The sequence below is a fragment of the Medicago sativa genome, chromosome 6 (assembly GCF_051527215.1).
Source record: "Medicago sativa cultivar Bolivia chromosome 6, Bolivia_mono, whole genome shotgun sequence".
NCBI lineage: Eukaryota > Viridiplantae > Streptophyta > Magnoliopsida > Fabales > Fabaceae > Medicago > Medicago sativa.
In genome coordinates this window covers 13836875-13854852 of record NC_140754.1, presented here as the reverse complement: position 1 = coordinate 13854852, position 17978 = coordinate 13836875, and the positions used below count along the sequence as shown (strand labels likewise).

The 17978-nt window shown below is 33.3% G+C and overlaps 2 protein-coding genes across 2 annotated transcripts; one reads left to right on the top strand and one right to left on the bottom strand.

The window, feature by feature from the left end:
• LOC146913034 (Proline-rich spliceosome-associated (PSP) family protein / zinc knuckle (CCHC-type) family protein) lies at positions 1–7999 on the bottom strand. Its single transcript, XM_085716285.1, has 9 exons — positions 7886–7999; positions 5954–6291; positions 5389–5467; positions 5205–5280; positions 5023–5103; positions 4623–4759; positions 3404–3656; positions 1555–1618; positions 1–1046 (listed from the first exon to the last, which is right to left on the bottom strand). The coding sequence occupies exons 2-9, from the start codon at positions 6276–6278 to the stop codon at positions 412–414; spliced, it is 1650 nt and encodes a 549-aa protein (XP_085572411.1). The 5' UTR covers positions 6279–6291; positions 7886–7999; the 3' UTR covers positions 1–411.
• A 1798-nt stretch (positions 8000–9797) lies between these two features.
• LOC146913033 (protein GAMETE EXPRESSED 3-like) lies at positions 9798–15012 on the top strand. Its single transcript, XM_085718529.1, has 9 exons — positions 9798–10082; positions 11341–11670; positions 11806–12052; positions 12294–12578; positions 12713–12799; positions 13373–13405; positions 13665–13724; positions 13815–13957; positions 14439–15012. Exons 1-9 carry the CDS (start codon positions 9843–9845, stop codon positions 14877–14879), a joined length of 1866 nt encoding a protein of 621 aa, XP_085574655.1. The 5' UTR covers positions 9798–9842; the 3' UTR covers positions 14880–15012.
• Positions 15013–17978: the final 2966 nt, after the last annotated feature.

Genomic DNA, 17978 nt, shown 5'->3' with positions numbered 1-17978 from the left:
TTTAACCACAAAAAAACATATTCTATTGCAAAAATATTTCACAAACTACAACATGGTCAAAACATAGTCTTCATAACTTGAAGAGTAAACATTTCTAGAACTGACAATCCATTGTACAAGTAAATGAGAGGTAAGTAATGACGAACAAAGGAAATACAGTACATACAAAGTTACCAGTCAACTTGCTTAGAACTCTGGAGAAACCATGTCCCTAACAGATGTGAAGGTAAACAAAATCCCAATGTATGAAAACGATAAAATGCATCTTCACAATTGTTAGAAACACTCGTTTTAGATGTAGCGAAACGCTAAAGAATATATCTATCATATTGAGTCATTCAAAGTTTGTTGCTCTACGAGCGCTAATCTGAACTCACACATGGTCCTGTTTGATTCATGTCCCATTAGTCATTACCTCCGACTATGATGGTGACGGTCTCCTGACCATCTATCGTTAAATTGAGATGAAAGATCTCGGTCTCTATCTCTGTCTCTATCATACATGCCTCCAGAGCTAAAGTTTCCGTATCTGCTGCCAGAATCTCGTCCCAACGGTGAAAAATGCCTCTCGGAGTTTGAATAATGAAGAGAATGGAATGAAAAAGGCTTTGGGGACAATTCCTCATGCATAGGACTTCTCCCACTACTCCAATCTGCCATTGAATTAGGAGAAACATGGCCACTACCAAACCTAGGTTGAAAACTAAAATGTGATAAATTGTGTCCTGGGTCCCCTGGAGGACCATCAAAGCTTAAGTCGCCTATTCTCTGATCATGTTGATGTCCTCGGCTACCAAAACTCGATGATCTCTGTTGTGACCAGTTCCTTGAAATATCAATAGCGATTGGGGGTACTACAGCCCTGGCAGCCCACAATCTTTCGTCGGCCTTTTCTGGAATAGGAGCATTTATTCCTGGAAATTCAACACTCATTTTCCGTTTTGGCTTTGAAGAATCTGCTCCGATAATTTCCCCATCCTCTTGTTCTGCCATGGCCTCATCAGTGAATATTGTTATGCCAGAAGGCTGATCCTCCTCATCCTCATCTGAATTCCAATAGTGTTAAGTTAAATATACCAAACAAGAAAAAATGGAAACCAAAGGACACACACATATATACCGTAAATATCAATCCAAAAATATGATATTGAAGCAAGATGAACATTTGTGCAAGAAGCAATTAACTAACATCTCTAGCTTTGTCCCAAGTACAATGTAAGTATTGTTATAGAAATTAAATGCACTTATAAGATTCCATATGCATATAATTCAACAACTTTCAGATGCAATCAACATTTTTAAGAGATATAGAAGAGTATCAGATAACATTTAAATACAACAATTAAACCATTTGAACTTCTCTTGCATATGAAAAGGTTACATGTTTGTTTGTATGGGCTAAGCATGAGTAAATAATAAACAATCATATGAAGAATAATTATTTTCTTAATTGGTTAATTATCAATGGTTCAAAAAAAAAATAATCACAAACAAAAAATACAATATACCGTCTCAAGGATGATTTAATTAAAGATCAAAGAAATGTTATTTTACCAAGATATCCTGGGGGGTATCCTAGTTCTCTCATTCTGTTAAGCCACGGAGGTGGGTCAAGCTCCTGCATAATCACAGACAGAACACTTAGAAAGACAAATTTCTTCGACATAAGTCTAGTAATAGTCCATCACAAGTCATAAATAATGCTATAAATAGACAATTAATTCCAATTTGCATTTGAACCTTGGTGGCCTAGGAAATGTACTATTCATTTATTTCCTTATGTGTGTATAAATCTCATTATACCGACATCGATTCAATTAATTCATCACAACATATATCTGATTTGACTGCTTAGGTCGTTATGTCCTTGTGATTAAAGTAGTCCCATGACAAGCACAGATTTGGCAGGCAATGCAAGTGGTTGATGTTTTTGATAGGAGGAAACTTAATTTCACGAAAAAGACTGAAGCATATTGCTGTTGCAAGGTCAGAAAAAGAGGCATACTGTGGTTCTATAGCCCGAACTACTTGTGACTTACGAACTTCTGTGGTTTCAAACACTTACTCCAAGAATAGGAGTTTTGCAAAATAGAGCCTATAGAACGAACTTATCTGTGATGGTCAGTTTACCAGAGAGAAAATCCTTTAGAGCATCATTAAAACTTTCTTAACTGAGTTGCACTCCAGCTTGAGGGGGATAGCTGATTATTTCCATAATTAGTGTTATTCTCTATTATTTGTTCTCTCTTTAGTACCTTTAGATATAATCTACATGGATAGTATAAGCAGTTCCCTATTTTCCTTATTTTGAGAAAAACTCTACTTTGTACAGTTTCATTATGTAATCAATTGGCTTATCTCCTTATAAAGGCACCGACCAAGAATAGCTTACATAAAGTGACATGTTGAATAACTTTTGTAAATGTAATTGTTGAAATTAACAACGTAACAAATAGATAACTAATTCCAAGTAACAATGGAACTTGGGTAATCATGGGAATGTTTCTATTCATTTGTTGTCCCTTGAAATGAGTAGAATGCATTTATTTGTCATGTGTATAATTCCTCTGACTCAATCAATTAATTTCGAAATATATTCCTTCACTGTTCAATAGTACTACGAATAGTGCATTTTTCAAAAATCAAAATCCAAACTGATTACCTCAATAAAAAGATACAACCTGCTTTGCTATTCTACTAATTTTGTTACTAACTTGTTATTTCTAATAATAATCAGTTGAGCAATATACTATTATACTGCTAAACCTACTATAGTTTTGATGCATAAAATTAATCAGTTGAGCAATAAACTATTATACTGCTAAAACAATAGGCTAGTTTTGATGTATATACGAAATCAGCAGGCTGTGTTCATGGCTTCTACTTGGTGTTCTGCATAGCATTGTTTCAACGGAGTTGCTATCTCCATTACGCGGAGATTGGGAAACTTAGGTGCATTTTTTTTTTCCTGTGTAATATCATATAGTTTTAACTACTTTGCACTTTGAAAGATATCCTATTGTCACCTACTACCTCTGTCCCTATATGTAAGACCCTCTTGTAAAATTTCAATGTCCCTTTTTATAAGACTCTTCAAATTACAAGATACATTGATTACTTTTTCACAAAAGTGCCCGTAACTAAATGGAGGGAATCATAAGACCAACCATTTCTCTCTTAATAATTGAAGGATAACTTTGGAAAGAGATTGTACAATATTGACAAATTTAATGTAATAAGTACTTTTCTTAAATGGAGCCTTACATATAAGAATGGAGGTAGCGGTTGAATTTTAACTCGTATTTTCCAATAAACAATGTTCTCAACCCATAAAAAACATGAAGACCTAGACGTTAACAATGTATTCTAATACATAAAAAACAGCATTTTCAATAACTCTTACCCCCAAGCCCAAGAGCTGACGAGTTGCATCATCAAGAGCACCTGGCCTCAAACCAGCATACTTTCCAGCAGAAGAATCCTGATAATACCGAGTAGGATTACGGGAAGAAGAATTCTGGTTCCGTTGGGACTTGAGTTTGCTGCGAGCATTATTGACAGCAACGTTATCACGAGGCCTTGGACATTCTCTCAAAGCATGACTGTATGAACCGCAATTGAAACATCGGGAAGGTGCATCTATGATTTTCAGACCACTGGAATATAAAAAAATATAAAAAATAATCAAAGAACGAACAACCTGTGTTGGAAGCACGCAAACAGTATATTTTGTTCCCAAATATGTACGTAGCAGCAGGAATTACACTAATGAACAGGAACTATTTTTTACAAGTAATTAAACGATTCACATTAATTAGTAACATAAACCAAAACAAGATATGCGTGACAAAAGTTATTTCAAGACACTAAAACCAAAGCATATATAAAATGTTAAGGCAGTAATTCGATTCCACCATAAAGGATCCATAGACATTCTCACAATACAAAAATTATAATTTGGTGCTCTTAAATAGTAGTTTGAGGAGGTTTGAATAAGTCCACAACATGCTGGTTAGATGGGCCCTATAGGCCCAATCAAAATAGTAGTATAATCAGACTAGTGGTATAGTGGACTTAAAACATCTGTAGTGTTTTAATGGTAAAAAAACCAAAAGAGTAATAGTAACAGAAATAAATGAATATGGTCTTATTTAGTAATAATAGACCAATAATTGAATAGTAAAAAAAAAACTAGTGTATAATTTGTATTAGTAGATAAATATTTAAATATATATAATATAAATTATTTAAATAGTATAAATTATATGAATTACTAAAAATCAATTATCTTTAACTTTTCATTTATATTGATACTTAATATAGTTTTTTCATACTTTCTCAGTCCTTAATTAATAATATATTTTTTTAGTATTAGTTTCCGCGTCGCTAAATAGCGCCCGCTCCTGCTCTGCTCCAATCCGCTGCATTGATAACAGAGCTTATAGATAAAAGTAACATTTAGCACATGCTAGAGTCTGAGCAGGTATGTTGGACATACCATTCACATACTTTCATTCAACAGAAAGAGCTTAAGCTTTTGAGATAATTGGTTTGTGACTATATCAATAGAAAATAGATATTTACAGTAGCCATACTCAATAATACAAAGTAAAAGTACATACTCATCCGCATTATTTGAACCATCAGCTGAAGTCAATCCCAAAGCATATCCGCGGTCATATAGAGGAACAGAATTACCATCTATCGGACTAACATGTTTGTTTATCTCATTCATTGACTGGTTCTCCATCCAGAACGACTGTAATTTAAAGAAATGGGGAAAAACTTACATATTTTACATTGTGAATAATGATCGTTTCTTTTTTTTTTTCCAACGTAAGATAAATAATCCAAAGAGGAGACAACAAATGCACAAAATATCATGTTCATTATCCTTGTAATGATTATTAGCATAACTATGACACATGTATGCTACTAACAACCACCCTAGAAATCTCATAAAATGCACGAATTAGAACGTAGAAATGAAGACACTTAGAAAAAGGCAGCATGGATACTCACCACGGAAGATTTTGATTCATGTCCAACACATATAGCAGGAAAAAACGTCTCCTCACCAGATTTCAACACCTCACTAGGATCCTGAGCAGAAAAAGCATATTCAATTTCTTATTTCACTTATTTACGATTAAGGGGAATCTTATTTCACTATGAATGAAATTTTTTAAAACAATTGGACTTACATTTGATGAGGAAACATTTTTAGCATGCCATTGGGACCATTGCTGTAGTAATTCCTGAAGCTTATTTTTACTAGCTCTGAAAATTGATCAAATGCAAGTCCAAATTTCAATCAATGAAAACCAACCTAAAAAATTGGACATTATAACATCAGAACAACTTGTAGAAAAGGGCGATGCCACAAACCTTGTTAGGGACTTATAACTGACATGAACTGAAGATTGATGGTCATCATCATCAACAGTAATCCGGGCTCTTTTAACACCTGAAATAGCTAAATGTCATACAGATGATACAGACCGCAATGTAGATCACATAAAAACTAGAGAAACAACTTTTCCGAAGCATTTGACAGTGTCAATGCATAACATATCAAAGTAGAACTAGGAAGATGTCGTCATAGAACAAATCTAATAAAGTAGTATATGCCGTGAACCATTACATAAAACATATTCTAAAAATTACGATGCATAAATTACCCAAACACTTGCATCATATTCCAATTTCAAGATTTATCACAGATACTCAAACATCATTGTTACAAAACCAATTTCAAGCGACTACAGACAATAAATTATAAAATAAAATAGCACAGGCAGAAGAGAAATTTTCCATTTTGAGTAGTCAATTTCATATGTAGGGATTTCCACGGAGCAAAATCCAATGGTTTTCCAAGTAGAACATCAAAGAACACACATAATACATAATGTATATATATATATAATATAAATTTCACAGAACGAAAATATACCTCTTCTACCAATTGCAATGCTTCCATTGGAACTCTCCTCATTCTTGAGAGAAACGCTAACATTCTCAGCATGCACTGTTTCTCTCACACCCTCTTCCAAAACCACAACTGTCTCTGTCACCTCCAAACCCACTTCCAAATCCTTCTTGACAGGTTCAGAACACTGTTCATTTTCCGGCAAGGAATTATCACACTCTTCATTTTCTGACTTTCCATCTTCCGGCTTTTTCTCCTCGTCCAAAGGATCACTTCCTCCCAAGTTCTCGACACTGTTGTTTTCAGCTTCAGAAAGAGGAGCCTCATTTATATGCTCTTCCCCATCCATTTCTAAACAAACCCTGTTTGTTTCAATTCAAAAAGATTAAAATTTTATCAGTATATCACATTGAACTATCTTTAACACACAATTACATTCATACATAACAAACAAGAAAACACACACATATGGGCCTGTTTGGATTTGCTTATTTGAGCTTATCTGAACTTATGAAAACAACATATAACATGTTCATAAGAATTTCAGCTTATTTCCATAAGCTCTCCAAGATAGCATATTAAAACAGCTTATAGTTTATACAAGAACAATTTGACTTCATTTTATAATTTGTTATAGAAGTAGCTTATACATAAGCCCTTATAATGATAAGCATTAATGCTATAAGCTGCAAACTAAGATGTTTAACCAAACAGGGCCAATGTGTTGTAAATTCCCACAGAACCAGAAACCTCATTCATATGCACTTCCCCTGTTCCCCATCCATTTCCACACAAACCCTTTTTCTGTCTATACATAAAGATTAAAATTTAACAGTATATCACACAGAACTCTATAATACACAATTACTTGCATAAATAACGAACAAGAAAGCACACATGCATATGCTCTTCTCCATCCATATCTAAACAAACCCTTTTTCTATCTATTCCAAAAGAGTCCATTTTTACAGAATTGATTATGTTATGTTTGGTTGCTTTTGAGTAGAATTGATTTTTCCTACAGAACTGATTCTACTTGAAGCTAGGATTTGTATCTTCTGATTCTAGAATTGATTTATACACAGAAACTTATAGTTCAATTCACTTCTACATAAACGAATCCAAACACAAATCACTTTATCTTTAACTCACTTTTTGTCATAATCAATTTTTTAGAATCTATTCACTCAAAATCAATTATTATCACCCCATAACCAAACATAAACCTAATAAACAAACCCGTTTTTCTTTCTACTAGGATTTGTGCAGTAGGGAGAATTGATTTTGATAGAATTGATTTTGTAGGATTGATTTAGGTTAAAAGTGAATTGTGTTTGGATGTAAAAGTCAATTGAAGTCTATAATTTTGTGTGTGAAACTCACTTCTATAATCAAAAGCTATAAATCCTAACGTCAACTAGAATAAAAAACTATGAAGACCAAGCAAGTCAAAATCAATTATACACCTCCAGAATCAAATCAATTCTGATCCCTCTAGAAGTGGAACCAAACATACACTAAATTTTTATCAGTAATTACACTCAATTCTCTCTAATACACAATTAAATGCAAAATTGCATAATTAACAAACAAGAAAACACACACACACACGCATGAGAAATCTGATTCATATACACTTCCCCTATCAATTTCCACACAAACCCAATTTTTTTCTACTAAAAAAGATTAAACTTTTATCAATAATTACACTTAATTCTCTCAAATACGCAATTAAATACACAATTAACAAACAAGAAAACACACATGCATATATAAAGTATAGTAAATTCCTTAAGAACCAGAAATCCAATTTCCACAGAAACCCATTATTTTCAACTAAAAAAGATTCAATTTTTATCATTACATCACAGAATTAACATGCATACAAGAAAATTCGTTATAGTGAAGTAAATTGAGGTGCGAGTAGAAGAAAGAGAAGAGAGAATTGAGCATAACTTAGAAAGAGAGAGGGAGAATTTGGAGAAGTGGAAGTTGAAGGGTCGATGAGGGAGGGAGGGAAGAGGTTAATTGAACCCTAGAGTAGAGAGATTGAGCAGAATTTTGAGGGTTGAAGAGTGAGATGAGATCCAAAAGATTTAATGCAAAGTTTAGGATTATAATAATGTTGATTAATTAACCACAAATATTAGAAGGTAAAATGTGATTAGTTTGGATTTGGATGATTAATTAATTAATATCAGTGAAATGATTGGATGGGTGAATAATCACCAAAAATATGATTGAATAATTTTTGTTTATATTGTGGTGTCTAGTGAGTGTGCTCTTCTCAAAATTTAAAATTGATTCTCTTTTTTTTTTTTAATTTTGATTTAGTTTAATTTATTTGAAAAAATCGTTAAAAATTGATTGGATGATAAAAAAATATTATACTTTCTCTACAAAAAATAAATAAATACGTATTTTACACATATTACATAAAGAAATAATAATTTTATACTTACATTTTTTTAGAAGATATGTACACATACATTTTTTGACAGTGTCTGTTTAGGATATAAAAAATTTAATTTGTAAAAAAAAACTATTTTTTATTTTAAAATGATTATCTTTTTTTCAAAAATAAAGATGTAATACATCATGAACAAATTATAATTTTTTTTTATTTTTCAAAAAAAATATTTTTTTTTATAAAAGCTGTTGTTATTATGAGTAGTAAAAAAACGGAAAGAGTTTCAGATTTTTGTTAGAAATCTTTAACCAAACAAATGACATTTAACTTCAACCAACTTACCATCTTGCATTGACTTCAATAAACAAGTTATATTACATAAGCTCAAGTGATAAATAACATTATATCTCCTATCATTTTAGACTATTATTAATCAATTTTTTTACCACGACGACACAAATTATGGATAATAAACAAGTAACAATAACCATTCTTTGTTTTTCAACCGTCAATTTCGTTGTCATTGTGATCATTTATGTATCTTTCTTGCCATATTCCACACATTGAGTCTCCGTACTCTGAGTTTGTGTGATTTTGTCTTAGCATCACTTGAAAAATTGCAATCAACTTAAGTTTAAATAAACAAAAAAAAAAAAAGTTTTTTTATAGTCTCTATGCCACAGAAGTTATCATCCATAAAATCAAAAGAAATTGACTTACCGCCCAGTCTCAGCACCTCTAAATTTCTCCTCTCTATTTTCACACCAAAAATTTGGATTCACTCCATTTTCGCACTTACCACTTTAGAATTTAGATGAATGACCCATATATTCAGAAATGCAAATTCAAAACATTGTTGCACAAGGAGACATTTGGTTACGTTAATTCGAGTTCTTATTGCAAGAAATTGGAGTTAGAGTTTTCAATATGGGCTCAAATGGAGTGAATAAGGATAGGGAAGATGGAGTAATACATATTGGCGCATAAAACACAACGATTCATATCATCTCATACCTTTAACGAACATATCAACTATTTTTTAAATGGAGCTTCATTGAAAGACTGACTTTGTAAATGATTACATATATAAATGACCATTTTAATATTAAAAAAGATACAAATAATATGTTACAAATGTTAAATTTAACATATGTATGGTTGTCTTTTTTAGGCTTTATTGGTCATTGATATTTTTTAAAGAAATAAAAAAATAACAATTGTTCCTTAAAAAAAATAAAAATTGTGTGAAAGTTGGTTTATAGTTACGGTGGGGTCCCTGCTAATTTATTTTATCTCACTTCTATTTCTCTCCATACCAAACGACAAAAGTTTATATCCTCTCTCCTTTTTATCTCTTCACGATTTCAATCAAAACAAACACACCCTTTCAGTTATGAATTTTACAAAGTGTGAAACTACCTATATAACCGTCACACAACACATGCATGAACCAACACTCACAATGTTTCTCACTCTTGTTACAAACTTTGTTTCTTTACTACTATGATGTCAAAGATATGGTTACCACTTCTTGTAATATTGTCATCATTTTTTCCTGCATTAAGTTCTGTGTCTACACGACATTTGCTTTCTAAACCACTTATAGGAGATGATGGAAGAATCTATGTTTGTTCTGATAAAACCTTTTTGTCATTTGAAACCAATGGTACTATTGCTTGGTCCATTCATGTTGACTATAAATGTAATGTTGGTTTGGCTCCTGTTCATGCTGGTCTTGGAAAGGTTAGTGAGTCACTTTTTTGTTTTAAAGACGTGTCTCATATGTATCAGTGTTGAACACCGACACAACACATGTGATAACATTCAATTACTTTTAATTTTAATTTATCAATAATGTCGACGTGTTAGTGTAGTGTCTGGTGTTTGCTTACGGAAAATATTTTAAAATTTGATTCGGACATCGAACCAGCGAAACCTTTGATGGTTTAACTGCTTTTAGACTCTTGAACTGGGACGAACCCGTGATTGAACTGCTCAAATAACCGAAACATAGACAGTGCTGCTTTCAGTTGGCAGTACAACACAGGGTGGATTTAGTCTTTGTAATGCTTCTAAGGGTTGGATAGTTCTCACTTCATAAGCTGATTTTAGGGGGTGGGGTTAGGTCTAAAACTAAATTCAAAGATGCACAATTTTTAGCATACATGAACCTATTACGATTGGTTTTAAGATTTATTAGTTATATTAGAAAAAGAATTATGGACTTAAATCTTGCTATTATGTGTTTCTGTTTCATGTTACATTGCTTTGCCTTCACATTTATCAATTTTCATAAATAAATTTTTTCTACGAACTTTGTTGTTTTCTGCGTGTTAGTGTTGGGTTTCTGTGTGATAAAGGAATTTCATGGAGGTAATGTGTTCTTATTTACATCTACTAATTGTCTTGTTTGGCCAATTTCATGATTTTGTTGTTATAAAGGTTACTTTTTAGCTTGATATATATATGTTTTGCACTGATTTTACTGATTCATAATCATACTTCTGGGAGGGCTCATAATTCTTCATCATAATTAGGGTCTGTCCTATATCAATTCGGGGGTTTTCTATAGTTGTCTTCAATTTGTAAATAGTGTACACAGAATAGTTCCTATACCTTGAACTAGATTCCCCTCTTGAAAACTTGGTATATAATATGGTGATGATGAGATATGATATGTGTAGCATTGACGCTTTAGGTTGATGGCATATCCGGTGGCTGACGTGTGTGTCGGTATCCGACACCGGCACATGTGGTTGAATTCAACCACTTTTATTATCTTAAATTATTACCGGTGTCCTCGTGATACTAACAGTGTCGTTTCTGGTGTCCGTGTCGATGTCATTGCTTCATATGAATTGATACATGCATCTGATCCCACCTAGTGAAAAAGGAAGAGATTTTTATTGTTATTTGTCATGATATAAAACAGTGATGGTGAGAATTGATCATTTTATTATTGTGGTGACGATGGTTATTAATTCCTGTAAGATATTTGCAGATATACTTGGTAGCTGAAAATAGAATATTGAAGATTGATTACGGAAACATCGGAATTTCTGAGCCTACAGTAGAACTTTTCTTTGGTCCAGAACCAGGTCAAAAGGCAGAAACTGAAATTATTGGTCTGTCAGTAAGCACATTAAGCTCAACTGTATTCATCAACGTCAAGAATCGAGGACTCTTCGCGTATCTATCACATGGCCGTTTACTTTGGAGTTTAGGACCTACACTTTACCAGTTTGGCTACCGTCAAGGATGCAGGAAAAATCTTACAGATTGTTCCTTTTCCTCAGTTCCCGTACTTGATCAATGCGAGGCTAGTATTTACGTAAGTTTCACTCATTCTTGATTTATTGTAACATTTAATTGTTCTTCACTTTGGCTCTAGAGTTGAAGTGCATGTTGAATACTGGTTTTTGGGAACAATAACATGTTTTTGAAGATTATGTTTTTCAACTTGCAGATTGCAAACACAGAAGGAGAACTATATTGTTTGTCAGTCCGTGGCCGTGACTTTAGATGGATACAAGATTTTAGTTCATTAGACAAAACTTTCACCATAACTCCCGGAAACAATGGTCATCTGTATGTAACAATTCCAACAAGAGCTCTTGTATTAGCTTTGGATGTCTTTTCGGGTAATATCTTGTGGCAGGGTAGTGTTGGACCGTTAAGCAAAATCGACTTTGCTCCTGTTGTGGATTCCAATGGTAATCCAATTTCTCTTAACATTACAGATTAGTTTTGACTCTAGACTATGCGAATGTGACTTCTTCAAATTTTGCGAAATGCGACTATGCTTCAGTGCCTCTATTTGACAGCTTTTTGTAATAAATAGCGTATCACAGAACAATAACATTAAATTCTGATACTAGTGCTGTAGCCACTATTTCGCAACATTGGTTTATTTTATATACAACTTGATTTACCGAAGCACACTTGATGAAACAGGATGGATATCTATCGGTTCATTGGATGGATTCCTTTACTCATTTTCGCCAACCGGAATACTCAAGAAATTCTCAAGAAGAAATACTGAGAACTCTATTGCTCAAGTTGGTCCTTTTCTTGATTGTTCTGGATTCGCTGTCTACAGCTCACAGATAGAGATGGAAGGAAAAGTTAGCCATGGTATTGACGAATATACTGTTGTTTCGGCAATTCGACCAAAAGCTGCAATATTCACTATGTTGGTTCCAGCAACTGGATCAATATATTGGTCTGAAGGATATCCTGGTACATATTTTCTTTTTTGGATTCAATGATCGGCTTCTTTCTTGCTCGAGTCAAATCACATCCCGGTCATTTCCTCGTTTCATAGCATAGCTAAAACCTTTCTTATTTTTCGAGTGTTTGTTGATTCAATTCAGGTAAACTTTCAACTTTATTATCCAAGAGTGATCTAAGTCAATTTGTTGTGAATGAGGAGATTCTTCTTACATTCATTGCAGCCTCAAGTAAGAGTTAACTCTCAAATAATCATAATTCGACATTTGCATGTGGCATTTGGTGCAGAAAGTTCATTATCATTCTTCTGATTGATTGTGCAGAAAGTTTATTATTCCTTTAAAGAATAACAAATTGGATTGCACTTGTTTGGATTGACTTATTTGAGCTTATCTAATGACATAAGTACTTGTGAGACTGTTTGGTAGAGCTTACAGAAATAGCTTATGACATGTTCAAAAGCTGTTTTGAACTTATTCCCATCAGCTATCCAGGATAGCTTACAAAAATAGCTTATAGCTTATATAAAAACAATTTGACTTATTTCATCTTTTGTTATAAAAATAGCTTATACATAAGCACTTATATGATAAGTGTTTATCCTATAAGCACTTAATTAGGCTGTTTATCCAAACAGTTTCAAAATTTCCTGGACTTTTCGCTTTTGTGAGTTATATGCTTGTAGATGTTAGAATGTATGAAACATCTCAAAATATATTCTGAAATATTTCATACATATTCTAACAGTATCGAATTACTTTCGTCTAAACGAACTAACTGCTTAGTCCTGATATTCAATGCAGAGGTTGACACGCCGCTACAATGCCGTACTACAGGTACTTATCTATTCTACACCTGCCTTTAAATGAACAGTCAGGTTTTAATCACTTCTTTAATCACAAATCGAAAACAAAGCTGGTTCATCATAGTATCAAATTTGACCTTTCATATGCCATCTATTGTAGATGAGAATTCCTTGTAGCTTTCTACATTTTAAGAATAAACTTATTTTCTTTCTTAATGGAGCTTTAAATCTCTTAATTTGTCAAATATGACAAAAATTTACGTAGAAGTAATTTTTTGATCACTTCATAGGTGAGAAGCTTGCATCTAGCTGCTCTCAAGCAAGGAATAAGCTTGTTAATATCTATTCAGGTAATGTACAGCTTTGTAAATTAAGAAGAGTGTGAGAGTACAACTTCTTTACAATTGTTGAGTATAATTTGAGTTCTTTTGTTTTGGTAGGAAATGAAAGGACTATAGAATTTTTTCTTCTATTTGAGTCATTTCTGTTGGTGCTACTAATTGGACTTGTAAGATTCTGCTGTACATTTTGGGCCAAAAGGAAACTTCAAGATCAAGGTCTTGGAAGTTTCCTCGATAAGCGAGTAAGTCGAAAACCTTGTGCTTTTGTTCTTCTCCTTACCCTTTCTTGGTTTAATTACTCTGTTGGTCTATTAACAATTTGTTGGTGTCTAAACTATTTGAGAATTTTTAGTTTTTTGAACTAATAAAGTTTGGAATTGTGCCCTTGATCTTGTCAATAATTTGTAACTGAGTTCTTAAACTTCATGTAATTTGTACCTTGGTCCCTCGAAATCAAGGAATCAAGGAATCAATTTGTACCTTGTGTTCAGAACCTTCTTCTTCATGTAATTTGTACCTTGTCAATAATTTGTAATTGAAATTGCTCGGACTCAATTAAATCCAGGAGACCACGTAACAAATTATTGACGAATTCATGGACAATTACATTTTGAATTAAGGGACCAATTTAAAAATTCTCAAATAATTAGACTGTCTTTCTTCACGAAGTAAGAATATACATTCTTTCATTACTCACATATTTGTACCCTTTGGACCATTCAGTGCTCTCTTCAACTCCAAAAGAAAGCTTTAGTTAAAACAATTTCCGAGCTCGAGAAAAAATCTGCAGAAGAATCAGTGGACAATGAAGTTTACCAAAAGTTAGGCGATATAGTAAGAAAAAAGGAAAACATAGAGAGGAAACTATCAACCACCTATAGTTTAGGAAGGGACAGAACAAACTCAAAATCAAAATCTATGCTTCCTTTACAAATTGGAAAAACAAAAAGCTACTCATTTCAAGGTACAAAGAAGCAGAAGCTGATAATGTTTGATACAATGAGTGATGCATCTAGTGAAAGCAGCATTGAAGGAGAGAGAGACATGGTTGAGGTATTAGATTCATCTGCTAAGGAGAAAGGAAAAACACATATGGTAGAGGTTACTTCAACTTCAAGCAATGATGAGTATCTTACAAATCCTTTAGATGTAACTTCACTTTGAAGTTGTAACAAATGTTTTCATGTACATAGTTAGTGGTGAACTTAAGTAGTATCATACATGTACTTAGGAAGTAGCAATATTGTTAATTTCCTTGTTAATGTAAATTATATTTAGGGTTAGTTAAGTAAATGGTCCATGTAAATATCGAGAATTTCATTTTTAGTTTCTACAAAAAATCGCACTTTATAGTCCCTGTAAAATTTTCCATCAGCATTTTTAATGTTTTTCGTTCTGAAAATTCTAAAGGAAAGAGTTGGAAGAAAAAAAAAACGAGATTCTAAATATTTACAGAGATCATTTAATTAATTAATTAATCCTTATATTTATATTGATTGCTATGAGTGTATAATTAATAGAGGATCAACTAGTGCAAATCAGTGAAGCATTTCTAGTAAATTCAAATCTTCCATTTGTTTTGACAAAAGAAAAATGCTGTATATTTTCCATAAAAGAAAATGAAGTTGGGGAATATATTTTGTGGAATCTCATAGAAAAATGCTGTATATTTTCCATAAAAGAAAAATGCTGTATATCTTCCATTTGTTTTTAATGTAAATTCAAATCAGTGCATATATTTTGTGGAATCTCATAGAAAGAAGATAACATTTAAATATGTATATCTGTAAAAAAAAAAAATTATATAATTATATTGGCTAAACTGCACTTTTCACCCTCTAACTTTCAAAATGTTGCGATTTTGGCCCCATATTAAAAAAATTGCAATTTTGGCCCATTTCGTTCCAAAATTGCTGAGAAGACGCCACGTGTCCCAAAATAGGGCCATAATCTCAACTTTTTAAGATGATAAGGGGTCGAAAGATCATATTCCCCTTATTTTGGGGGGGGGGTCAAAATAGCATATTTTCCTAAACATGGGGTCACTTTTGTCATTTTTTAATAGAGGGCCAAAATCTCAACATTTTGAAACTTAGGGGTCGAAAAATGCAGTTTAACCAATTATATTATATTAACTTTAGTGATTTTAAAGGTGAACCGTCATAATATTCCTAAAGGCTTAGAAGCCCTCCAGAAGGGCTCTAAGCCCTCTAGAAGGGTTCAGGCACCCTCCAGAAGGGCTCCTGGAACTCTGGCGCGCTTGCCTTAAGGCACCGCCCTTCTAAGTTTCTAGAAACCTCTAGAAACCGCCTAAAATACACAAATACCCCTGTTGCTTGGGAACCAAGCAACCAAAACCCAAGCCCATAGCAGGCTATAAATACCACTCTTGAGGGCATTCTCAAGGGATCCAATAATGAGTCTAAACCCTAGTATACGATTCCTAACCCTAGAATCCTTACCGTGCTTTTTGCTAGTACAGTTGGCGCCGTCTGTGGGAAAAGGTAAAACTGACCTTGACCACGTTTTTAATCGCAAATCGTGATTTGGAAACCCTAAACCTAAAATTCTTGATCACACCTCTCATCGTGATTTGAATCCAATTTTCTCATCGCCATGGCTACACCCTGTAAGGCGAGACCCTCATCATCACGGCGTTGCCTCACGGCCGTATCAAGATCTTCAGCGGTCATCACTCATGCCATCGTCACTATGAACAAACCAAGATAAGTGGATCGTATTTATCTTAAAGACCATAACGCTCTTAAATTCTTAACTTGTAGTATGTTATATGAAATCGATTAACTAAAAGGTAAATAAATAATTGGCTCCTATGTCATACTCTCTTTAGGGACAGTGGAATTGTTTTTCTTAAAATTAGTGAGTATTGATGAGCTTTTCAATCGCGAGTTTCCTTAAGTAGGTGGAATTGTTTTTCATAATTAATCGCAAGGTGTGATGAGTCTGTTCCATTCTAAACGGATGACCTCTATGTGTTAAACTTTGTGTACATACAAACACATGATGGATTAACAGGTGTGAGTATTGCCGTTTGAAAAATCTAAATTGTAATATTTTAAGTGAAAGAATCAGTTTGTGTTAAAATACATAATTTTAGTGGATATCATGATAATCTGGTATGTGAGTGTTCTCATCAATTTTAATCCAATCCATAGGCGCTTTAGATTCCAATTGACTATCTCCTATACCTTATAAGTAAGTGTTTTTGGTTCTTTTGAATTTAAATCCTAATGTGCTTGTTTTTGGTTCTTTTTAATCTCACAATGTGTTAGTTGTGTAATTTCGACTTCTTTATCAATCCTGGTGGCGGTTTCTTTTATTCGGATAAATCCATGTTCGCCCATCACTCTTTCATTAGTAACGTGCTTCCTTTATTCCATTATTTAACAGAATTTTGATATTTTGTGTTTTGAAAATTGCATTATCAAAATTCAGATAAGGACTTATATGTCCTTTTGATCGCCCATGAGGTTCTTATGCTCTTTTTAGCTTTTGATTACGTCGGTTTATATCTTATCGGATTGTTTTAAACCACATATTTTCTTTGAAGCGTTCTATTGTTCCAGATAGTCAATCTAATCAGCGAAACAAAAACCTCGAAAGATGACGTTAATTATACAGAACAAGGTCGGACGAGGACTTCAACGAAGGCGGCGGGAGGTTTGATAAGCAGTTGACTTGGCGAGGAATACTCACCCCATCCATATCAGTGTTCAGCAAAACAAAGACTGAGAATAACAAGGTAAAGAACAACCAAAGGAAAGAGGAAAAGAGCGCCATATTGAAATGATATATCCATAGCAACCGACAAGCTCGACTCTTCAGCACCATCGTCGCCGTTACGATCATGCAAAGAAGAATCCATTAAATGTTTCCTTCGGTACCAACAACGCCAATGAAGAACGGTTTTATTTTAAATATCCCTCTCATTTTGATATACTTTGGCGTGCTTTGTTTCAATTTTTATTGGTGACATATATCTTTGGCAAACTCTGTGAATCTTTTTTCTGTGATCTCCTTCAATATCATTTGATAGTCACTTGTTGAAAGACATACATGGCCTTGTTTCCTTCATAGTTCCATTCGAAATCGGATGAGCAGAGAAATTCTTAGAGACAATTATACCTACGGGATGGAAGAGATATAGTAAAGGACGAGTGGAGCATAACATAACTTAGCGGAAAAATTAGTTTCAATCTAACAGGAAATATAGCTGTAATTATATTTATTAAGTTGGATTTG

What these genes read in the sequence shown, in the direction of transcription:
- LOC146913034 (XM_085716285.1), bottom strand. Translation starts at nt 6,278, where the DNA reads ATGGATGGGGAAGAGCATATAAATGAGGCTCCTCTTTCTGAAGCTGAA. An exon ending in AAAATGTTTCCTCATCAAAT is followed by an intron (nt 5,104 to 5,204) that starts GTAAGTCCAATT and finishes TTTTCTGCTCAG; the next exon opens with GATCCTAGTGAGGTGTTGAA. An exon ending in GGTTCAAATAATGCGGATGA is followed by an intron (nt 3,657 to 4,622) that starts GTATGTACTTTT and finishes TTTATATTCCAG; the next exon opens with TGGTCTGAAAATCATAGATG.
- LOC146913033 (XM_085718529.1), top strand. Translation starts at nt 9,843, where the DNA reads ATGATGTCAAAGATATGGTTACCACTTCTTGTAATATTGTCATCATTT. An exon ending in TCCTGTTGTGGATTCCAATG is followed by an intron (nt 12,053 to 12,293) that starts GTAATCCAATTT and finishes TTGATGAAACAG; the next exon opens with GATGGATATCTATCGGTTCA. An exon ending in TACATTCATTGCAGCCTCAA is followed by an intron (nt 12,800 to 13,372) that starts GTAAGAGTTAAC and finishes TATTCAATGCAG; the next exon opens with AGGTTGACACGCCGCTACAA.